Source organism: Aplysia californica, unplaced genomic scaffold (assembly GCF_000002075.1).
Source record: "Aplysia californica isolate F4 #8 unplaced genomic scaffold, AplCal3.0 scaffold00104, whole genome shotgun sequence".
Taxonomy (NCBI): Eukaryota; Metazoa; Mollusca; class Gastropoda; order Aplysiida; family Aplysiidae; genus Aplysia; species Aplysia californica.
In genome coordinates this window covers 573,914-585,014 of record NW_004797374.1, presented here as the reverse complement: position 1 = coordinate 585,014, position 11,101 = coordinate 573,914, and the positions used below count along the sequence as shown (strand labels likewise).

The 11,101-nt window shown below is 37.4% G+C and overlaps 1 protein-coding gene across 1 annotated transcript in view; it reads right to left on the bottom strand.

The window, feature by feature from the left end:
- Positions 1-9,545: 9,545 nt before the first annotated feature.
- The window catches only part of LOC101855179 (enoyl-CoA delta isomerase 2, peroxisomal), a gene marked incomplete in the record, with an annotated part of 48,744 nt that continues 47,188 nt past the window's right edge, over positions 9,546-11,101 (bottom strand). The window contains 1 exon segment of the mRNA XM_035969002.1: positions 9,546-10,490. Coding sequence (XP_035824895.1) covers positions 10,214-10,490 — 277 coding nt within the window.

Below are 11,101 nucleotides of genomic sequence, written 5' to 3'. Positions count from 1 at the left end.
GGCACACACACACACACACACACACACACACACACACACACACACACACACATATACACACACACACTCACACACACTCACACACACACACACACGCACACACACACACACTCACGCACACACACACACTCACACACACACACACACATACACACACACACACACACACACTCACACACACACACACACACTCACACACACACACACACAGGCTCTCTCATGCGCACATGCATCCTCTCACACAAACACACTCACACACACACAAGCACTCACATGCGCACATGCATCCTCTCACATACACACTTACGCATAATTATCTTTCCATGCGTTGACTATACTGACATGCCTTAATTAGTAATGGAGGGAAGTTTTCTTAAATCACAAGTTTATGATTGTGTTTACTTGTGTAAATACCGTATGTGTGAATATGAACAGTGAAACATGGGTTTTATTGCATGCTAACGTAAGCATTGATTTGTGTGTTTGCTTTTAAAAGTTCTATGCACTGAATGTAACGGATGGATTTGTGACCGTTCATTGCTCTGAATGAATTGAGGAATGTGTACCACACCCGTATTGTTTGTCTTCATTTTGTTGACCGGAAGTGTCGAGGAAGAACCCAATTGGGGACTACGTAGTCATGGTGGTTAGGTGTTCCCCAAAAATGTTGGATTGTGACCTCTGACCCCTGGTTGAATTTTTTAAAGGAAGGAATAATTGGGGAGCACCTAGCCACCATGGCTCCCGTAGACCCCAATCTATCATCATGTGTCTCTCGGTCTTGTTCCCTCCACTTTACACTCTAGTATAGTCCTGCAGAATAATGAATGTCATTTTATGTGTCTGAAATACTGTAATTTTCTTGTTTTATTGTGTTGTAACAATTCTGGACTTTTATTTAGAAGGTGGCAAACTTGTTCATTTGTTTTTCTCTGCGTCAATCTATATATAGTGCGTCCATAAAGTCCTGACATTGCATTGTGACCTATTTTTCTCTATTTTAGTGTGTTTATTTTCCATTGTTGTGCTTGGTTACAACGTGAACACGTCCACTGATGCACACTAAACACTTGCTGTGTTTTGAAACTACAATAAAATAGAGAAAAAATAGGCCACAGTGCAATGCCAAGACTTTGTGGACACACTTTATATTGGCGTAGGGGGGCCCACTTGGCAATTTTTGGTTGCCTAAAACTCCAATACCACCTAACCATATGACTTAAATATTTACAGGGTACATTAGCGGTGGTTGAAGAGTGCACATGGCCCATGTATATTTATAACTTCAAATTATTCTTCTATCTAATTTTTTGTTTTTAATTGTTCCACAAGTGATGCATTCTTTTTCTCCATTAATTAAAATGTTTAATCATGTACGTTTCCGCATTAAGCACTGCAAGAATTATCAATTTCTGTTTTGAGAGTATAAATCTAGACCTATTTTTTTGTACCTCTCAAGATTTTTTGCTCCATTCCAGTAGAGTGTAGTATGCACCAATCATTCCTTTCATCGTAAGGGGGTCCAGCTAGTTGATTGATAAAAAAAACCCAAAAAAAACAGAGACACCTGATGATAGATTGTGTGTGGTCTACGGGAGCATTGGTGGCTAGATGCTCCCCAATTGGGGACTACCAAAACACCATAACTACATAGTCCCTAATTGGGGTCTACCTAGACACTTCCTTGTAGACCATTTGTTTACCCTTTTGAAGTGGGTTGTTGACAGGTGCTCCTGTGTGGTTTTCTCCTTCTCTCCTATTAAATGTATATCATCGTTATCTTTCCTCCTTCTTTTTGTATGTTGCTCTCTAGTAACACCTCTTAACTTCAGCCCTAGATGCCTATGGACAGTATAATCCACTTATATCGACATAGTTTGGGATATGGATTTGATGTCGATGTATAAAAATGTGAGGCAGCGTGGTGGAATCAGGCTCTCGTCAAAATAATCAAAGTATTCAAAGTGACAAAACTTGCATTTTTCCACAGGTTTGTGATTTTTTATTGAGTTTTTGTTTTTTGGCTAACACCTTTCATGCCCATTAAAGAACTCATTTCTGTGTGGATTTTTCTGAAAAACGTTGATTAAAGGCAAAAAAATGTATATTGTAAATTTTCAGTTACCACAGACTCTTTAGCTAAGGAAATAACTAATCTTTGGTGGCCATTTTCTCACTAATTTTACCTCTGAAAACAGGTGACCCCCACCTCCTTCATTCGCAAATATCTCGACTTGTATTCAAGTTAAATGGATATTTTTCATCCAAATAAAGACAAGTAAACAAGCTTTAAGATGATACCAATAACTCCACATGCCCAAAAATTGACGAGAGCCTGATTCCACCACGATGCCTCACAAATGTCAAATTATAGTCAATAAATGAAAATATATAAAGCCAAAGACGAAAAAACAAGGGGAGGTCGGCAGTAAAAAAACAACATTACAAAGCTGGTTGCTTCCCTTGATTCTTGAAACTAAACAAGGGCGGGGGGGGGGGAGAGTTGTGGTACCAAAGACAGAACAGCGCGATGCGCTCATAACACACTAGTGCAAACTGTCCTGTAGCATTTTTGTAAAGCTTGTATATGGCGCTTGCTGGGGGAAATGGAAAGGCGAGCAGGCACTGACTCACTGACCGTGGCCCTTGCCAGCAACAGACTGACAATGGGATGGGGAAGGGGAGTGAACGATCAGGAGTGAGTGTAGGGAGGTGATGTCTGTGAGGCACTGTACTGTGTTGGAGACTACACTGTGTAGGCTCCACATGATCTAATAAAGCCTGGTGTGTCGAATAGGCTACTATTGGCAGGTATGCGGACTTAATGAAGAACTAATGCGTTGATTGTAAGCGTGGCTTTTCCCCCCTTTTATGTTCGTGGGCTTCGCCAGGTACCCAGGAAGCATGTCGATAAAGCAGAATGGGCCGAAAAAAAAGTCGATATAAGAGAAATTGTTTAGTGAATATTGAAGGAAAAATTTTGTAATTGGAAATTAATGTCGATACGTCAAAATGTTGATAAATCGGACGTCGATATTATAAGTGGATTATACTGTACCGTGCCATTTGTGTTTTTGTAAAATGCTTACTAAAACTAAAACAAAGCCGTAACTTTACAAATTTTACACAAATACTTTGAAAAGCCTTTTTCACCACAAACCATTATGATTATACCGGAATGCCTAAATCTAAATCAAACAATTGTTAAGTGAATGGACACCCATGTGAAATAAGTGTCTTATTGGCGTCTTTGGAGTTTTAGTGAGTCTCTTCGACATCTAGGCTGATTAGAAGAGTTAGGTCTTCATTGGTTGATATTATATTACAGTCCGTGCCGGCTTTAACTTTAAGCACGCCGGTCTTAAGCACGTTTCGGACTCAAGCACGCTAAACGGCTCTTACCGAATTTTTGCTATATAAATTACACGCCTTTAAGCGCGGTAACTTCGGCTTCAAGCACGCTTCAATTACAAGACAGTCAATATTTTCATGATGACCCATCGAAGTTCGAACACAGTCTACACCGCAGCAGTGGAGTGTGTCAAGAGAAACACAAAGAACGCAAGTGATGGACACACACACTCACACGGGCGGAGAGGAAGGCTGATGCACACAGCCGCGCGCGCGGACATAGGATCTAGCCTAGGCCTAGGGCAAAGCTACACACGACCAAAAAAAAAATACAAAGAGAGTCGGGGAGACGAGAAAGGGAGGCTGGCTGCGATTTCACCTTTGACCCTCGCTATCCATTAATCCTGATTGTGTATCACACGCGAGGTTGGATGAAGGCGGTGGTACGAGTGGCACAGCGGGCAGTGGTACGCACAGGCAGTGTAATGTAGGCCTAGTGTGCTGTAGTGTGACTGGCCGTCTAAATTAAGTTTTCATTTCCCATTCGACCACAAAACAAAAACAAACAAGCAAACAAAAACTACCATGGTGGGTGTCTAAATAACAGTGCACACTTTTGCGGGACCGCTATAGGCCTACTTACAAACAAAGGGAAATAGCACGAGAAATTTTCTACATGAAAATCTCTGGATTATGTCTACTTCGCACTCAAGCACGCTTCGGCTTTAAGCACGCTTAAGTTTTCTCCCGACGACCGTGCTTAAAGTCGGCATGGACTGTACTTCAGTTACTCATCCTGACATCAAGGAAAAAAGGTTTGAGTTGTTGGTATCGGTGCTTCAGCTCAAGTTTGGTTTTAGTTTAGAAGAGATTTTACGGCGCTCTCAACTGCATAAGGTCATATGAGCGCCAGAAGATTAGAGGTGTACAAGAGAGTACATGTAACAAACATGAAAAAGAAGAAGGGGGAGATGAGGACGATAGATGCGTGATAGGAAAGAAGAAGCAAACCACACCAGAGCACCCGCCGACCACCCGCTCAAATTTGGTGAGTATTGAAGAAAAGATTTGGCAACAAAAATATACTGTCCCCGTGGTTTTACGCACCCCGCATAATTTAGCAAAATTTGATAATTTTTTGCATTATTTCTGATTATTTTCCTTTATCATTCTTTATTAAAATTAACAGAATTGCATAATTTCACATTTTTGGACTCAATTTGCATAATTTCAGAATTTTTCTTGCATAAAACGACAGGGACAGAATATAGGTTATACACTGTTGCTGTCATGCAGCATTGTAGTTTGTCAGAATTTCGAAAAAATGAAAACAAGAATTTTGTAGAGTTTGATGAGGCACTTCGATAGATCCTATACTCGTTTCTCTTTTTGAAAAAGTGACAAATTTAAACTAATTAAACATTTTGTGATTAGGTGGTTGGTGTGGTTTGCTCTTTCTTTCCTATTAAACATTTATCATCCTTTTATAAATATTAGTTATATCTCTTTTTTCTTTTATTGATTGTTACTTTCTTGTAAAACCTTTTATCTTCAGCATTTGTTAATGACCGTATTGTGTCGCATGTGCCTTAAAACTCTTACTACTAGAACTAAAGCATAAAAAAATATTTTGTATCAAGATTGATACAATCATTGAGAGAAATGAAACAAGTTTTTTGCTTCCACTGAAAACCTTGTATTTTGACTTACAACAACACCTACATAGTAAGTCTGTTCATTCCTTATAACCATAGTAGTACCCAAGGGGACATACGGCATGGCAGTCTGTGTTTGCTGCTCACAAAAGATATTTCCTAATAATGGTAGTCTATAATGAACAGTTTTATGGCAAAATCCAGTACAAATTTATTCTTCTCGACGTTTTTTTTTTATACCGTAACGTAAATAAGTGGGAGAAAATTGAGAAAATGTTATCTCTCCAGACTAGAGGAAAGCATATTGATACACTGCTGTAGCAGGTGATTCTTGTACAGACCAAGAGCAATATAATATATATAATATACAAACAAAACATGAGATTCAAACATCAACAAATTACTGATTAATCAAAACTTTATTTCAATTTCTTTTTTAAGCAAAATGAACTGCGCATATATCCATTGTCACATTTTTTTACTCATAAAACACATTGCATCCATAAGAATGAACATAAATCATTTATAAATTATAATTTTAACTTTTAAAAAGATATGGTAATAAAAATACCCAGATCGGGCGGCTAGCCACTCCGTAAAAAGATTGCACAACAAGTGATCAGCACTCTTAACCAATAAAGTACCGTAGGTTAAATTGATCATAACTTTTTGGTTTCTTTTTTTTTTCATGCATTACACACACACACAGGCGTGGGATCACATAGATCTATATATAAAAGTAAATATGTAAATTCTTACTCATATATATATATAAATATCTATCAATATATATTATATCATTCCTTCTCAATGATACAAAGGAATTATTTAAATTATTACATGTATTGAATTTATTATAATGTCATTTTCACATAAACTCGAGCAAACCAAATAAAATAGAGTTAATCTCCTACAGGTACATGAAACACTGGTCATAAAAACCATGCCCTCTCAATCACACATAATCTCATTTACAGTAACAGTAAATGATTCTATGGGTTTCCTCACACAATACTGATATAACAAAAAATCATGCGAATGAATTAAGCTCACTTTTTCTTTGATGTTACACCTATTACAACAAATGTTTTTCCTTCGTGTCTGTCATTGAAGTTTTTAATATGAGATAAAATTATTTGATCCAAATTAACAAAAATGTTTCTTTCAATTCTTGATTCTTATCTTAGTTTAAAAAGAAAAAGACTTGAAATCCTGAGATTGGGGGTTGGGTGGTTCGAGGCTCAGCATGGTTGGATGTTGTATCCTTGGGGAAAGGTACTTGACATGAATTTTCCCATTTGGTTCAGTCTATCAGAGATGGATGTACTGAGAGGTCCCGCCTCTTAACTAACCGTACAGTGTGGCAAGGGACATTATACCAGTACAATTGTGCAAGCTTCTTTCATGAAGGCTATTTTACTTCTACTTCTACCCATATATCATTTTTAACACAACGCACAAGATGTTAATAATATATAATGTACTGCAATACATAAATTATTTTTTTTAGTAGACATGGTACCTTCATACTGACTTAAGAACAGAGGAACAAAATGGTGCTCTCATTTGAAAGTGAAAGCTGAGTCAGTCTATAATCTTGGTGTCAGAAAACTACAATAAAGCTGAGCTGTAAGAATTTTTTTTTAAGGGGGGGGGGGAATAAGAGATAAGATACCTGAGGATTGAATTTGAACACATCTGAATGAATTCCACAACTGGAGTGAACAAATACCTTTTGAGCTTTAAGATATAAATAATATGATGCAAAGTTTCAGTCTACAAGGTATTTATAATCCTTTGAGTTTGAGCGCTGCACCCCCTTGACATAACTTTATTAACATTACATTCACCAACAGGTATAGTGTAAGGCTATATAACCAGATGTCAAATCTCAGCACAGTCCATTGCGATATTCTGTGTATAATACATACATACATACATATAAATATTATTATATGTACATGTATTTTTTTCTATAGAGTAAAAATGGCAACATTTGTTCATTGAGTAGATCATCAAGTTTTTCTAGGCAACATATTGTATTCGTTGGAATGTAACCAGACCCTCTGAAACAGCTGGAAGGTAATTTGAACCATGCGTTGGTCAAAAACTTTTTAAAGCAAGCGCTCCAGTAGGTAGTAAAACCAGTACATGTATACATAAAATAACAATATTATTATATAGGCCTACCTATTGTTAGCATTCAACTGGGGAATGTAAGAAAAGTCAAAGAGTTTAGTCTGTACAAATCATTTTGTCGGGAACAATAGCAGTCTTGTAATCTTTACCTTTACCGACCATACTGAATATTAATAGGATGTTCTTTCACCATGTTTGGATCTTTCTACCTTTTTTTTTCTTTATAAGTTTAATCACAGTCTTGAAAAATATGAGTTCGACCAAAACAAGAGTCTAAAATTTGTACATGTAGCCTGTCTTTCAAGCATTTCGTTTTCAATTAGAAAGAGAAAGAACATGTACGATTTATTATATTTTTTAGAGCTTTTCGTACAATTATTTCTCTTAAGTTTTATGTTTTGTTTGTTAGGGTTGTATTTCTTCTCCATCAGACACAGTATCCACTGTGCTGTAAAACTCAATCAATTCATCAAAATGATACTTTAACGTTTACGAATGGTAAAGTGCATTTCTATAACAGTCAAGTAAAAAGAAAAGAAAAAAAAAATCCAGCTGTTTTGAATGAGATTTCCGTTCCCATTTAAAAGGTGTAAGTCATTGAAAAATATTGCCATTTTCCAACAATCCATCATTCCAAAAAAGGAAGGGGCTAGAGAGACCAGGATCGTAGGACTGTATAACTATAACTATAATGTATTTAAGCTTAAACCATAGGCCTATTCAAAGGTTCCAGCATCAAAATTACCAAAACGCTCCTTTTGTAGGCTACCCTTTTTCTGTAAAGAGATATATATGTTAATCTAAAGTGTAAACAATTATTGAGCTTTTTAAAAAATGAAGCGGTGCTCTGGTTTTGGCATTCAACAATCGAACGCGTAAATGGCGGAACATTAGAGTACAGGTCAAGGGCCCCCTGAAGCTGAAGAACATTTGCAATTGAGCCTAAAATTTTATTTTTTTTAAAGAATGAGATTCAAACGGATGCGAGAACCCAGAACCTGTGTGAACCAGTGAATGGCTCATGCGCATCGTAAATAATATCCCTGGTCTCCCTAGACATTTCCTTTAAAAAATGATTTTCATCATGGCACATCTCAAAAATGTATCTGCAAACTCTAGAAGAGAATATAAATAAAAATTTGATTTGATTAGTCCAAAATATTTTATCTAAAAAAAAAAATTCAAACACATAAACTGAAATAGATATAATGTCACAACTTTGCTGATGCTATAGACAGCTTGTATCCACAACTAGCTATGTATTAGTAATAAACATTTCACAAACTTGCAAAATAAAATCTCTCCTCACATTCACATATATTTGTTTAGAAACTCTGTCACACATAATTTAGAGAAAGAACGGAAAATTATATGTTGATACGACACAAGTAATTTTTAAATACAGTGGAAACCTGATATAAAAGGGACGGTGGGATCCGAAAAAAAGTTCTGTATATATCAGATCCCTGTTAAATCAGAAATGCAAGGGAAGTAGGCATTTGTGGACTAATCCAGCTGTATTTATTCATGGGTAGTTTCCCTTGCCACAAGTATCCGCCAACAGGGCTTTTTTGCCATGAGTTCGTGTAGTTAGTTGGGTTAGGGCTAGATTGAAATCTGTAGTAGACTACACTGCAGCCCTCTCTCGCTTCACCCACTGTGTGTGCTTAGAGTGGCGTGGCTTACATGGGCTTGCTCCATCACTGCGTTTCTCTCTCTCTCTCTCTCTCTATCTTACTTTTTACACATTGTTAACGAGCCTTTGTCCCTGAGGCTCCGATGAGGCCCTGTTATTGCTGATAACTTTTAATAGAGACAAAGAATAGGAAAAAAACAGGGATTTTTTTTAAATCACTGTAAATACCAGATCCCTGTCACGGTTTCCACCGCAAGTAAGCTGAAAAATACAAATCTCACCATTTCCGAGACAAAACCAGAGACCAAAAGCAATAGTCTAAAATAACTAAAACAGGCATGGGCAAACTCAGGCTCCATGGGCCAGATCAGGCCCGTGAACAGTTTCAATTTGACGTGAAAATTGCCCCAGTATTCAATATATATTGTCAACTAGCTGTTAAAAAAATGTGCAAAGAAAAAAAATTTGAAATTTGTTTTTATTGAAATTATATTTTTGGGTCCATTGCCGTCAATATAATGGAAACGTAATTATGTATTTCAAATAAAAATGCAATACGCAAACATCATTATATTTCCAAATTGATGGCAATGGACATAAAAAAACAACAGCATCATAAAGTATAAAGTAGGCCGACCTCCAATCACTCTGAGGAATACAGAATTATATTCAACTATATGGTACTAGTCTTCTACATGCATAGTAATTGTGCCAAACAAAATATTATGTTGAGTTACGAATCAATTATGCAGGTTATACATGTATTTCCTTTTTATCACAGCTCATTCAACAAAGCATCATTGACTAGAATGCAGAATAGTGTTTGAAAGTAGAGTTTTTCTGTTTAGGTTTTTTAAAATTGTCTTTGCGGACAAAATATCTGCATAGGTCTACCCTTCACAAAATCAATCAAATATCTCCTTAGCATATAAACAAAATCATACGACCTAATGCAGTTGCGAACGCCATAAAACCTTACTAAGACTACATAAACAAAATCAATTAAATGTGTTCACTTCTGCGACTGATCACACGATCTCCAAGATGGTCAGCTGGCCATGTCATTTATCTGACAGAAACGTGGCGATTGGCCCCATCTTGCATGAACCACTGGTCTTGGCGATCCTAGTGCCTGTGTCTCCCCAGGTCCGTCCAGAATTTTTCACGACATTTTGTGGTAATGCGTACTCCTGTGTAGTGTAATAAAAGGGGACAAAAGCAAATAATGGGTTGTTTTTCTAATGCGCATTATACTGCAGAATTATTTAGTGGAATCATCAAAAATAAATATCAGTCAAATTCCTTTGGAATGGGGAATATTGTGTTCAAATTTGAAGATGAAGAAAGCTTCAGTGTGGAGGAAAATATTTACGAAAAAAGTTTTAATGTTTTTTTGGGATCACCCTGTATGCACCAAGCATTACACAACACACTAAAGCAAAGATTTAAAAACGGACATGGCTCTGTCAACATCAGTGTCCAAGTCTTGCAACACAAGCTCATAGACATCCCTTTTCATGTTGACCAAGCTGTCTCGGGGAAGAAGCTGTTTGACATGAAGTCCTTCGATAACCCTCGCCGACTCCTTGATGAGGAGTGCCTCTGATGTCACTGTGTGCACAATGCCGGCTCGGAGGGCCTCCTGCGCTGTGTAACGAAATGCCAGAACAAGGGCATTGTGCCCGTTTGGGCCTGCTCCTAATTTAGCTCTGAGGATAGATAGAATTTAAAATATCAAGCCTAACATCAGTCTTTTTTTTTATTTTTTAGTAAGAGTCTTACGGTGCTCGCAACTGCATAAGGTCATATGAGCACAAACATCAGTCTAGCACACACATAGCGAAATATGCACATAGTGAACAGATATTCAGGTCCTGAATTGTTTTCTTATAGGCTACATGAACAGAAGAACACGGATAGGTTTAATATAGACAACTTGAAATCACGCATCTGTCGAACTGTGCCTGCCATCCCATTTTTTTCTTTCTTATTTGTCTTAGAGAGATATCCCTCGAACTATGGATCCCTCAAGCTATTGAGGCTGGTCTTGATGAATTCAAGCTATCTGTGTTATACTATTCTTTGTCAAATTTAAGACACATACCACAATCGCAAAAATTTCAGAATGACTTCAGCCAATTTCTCAATGAGCATGTTACACTAAATGTGAAAGCAAGAGAGGTTGGTGGCATCAATAGCAATATATGGTATGTGCAAAGTTTTTTCCCTCTCTTTCTCCTTCTCATCCACCCCTCTCCCATCCTCCCCCCTTCCACCCCCTGTCTCTCTACCTCCCTCCCCCTCTCCCCACCTCCCTCCC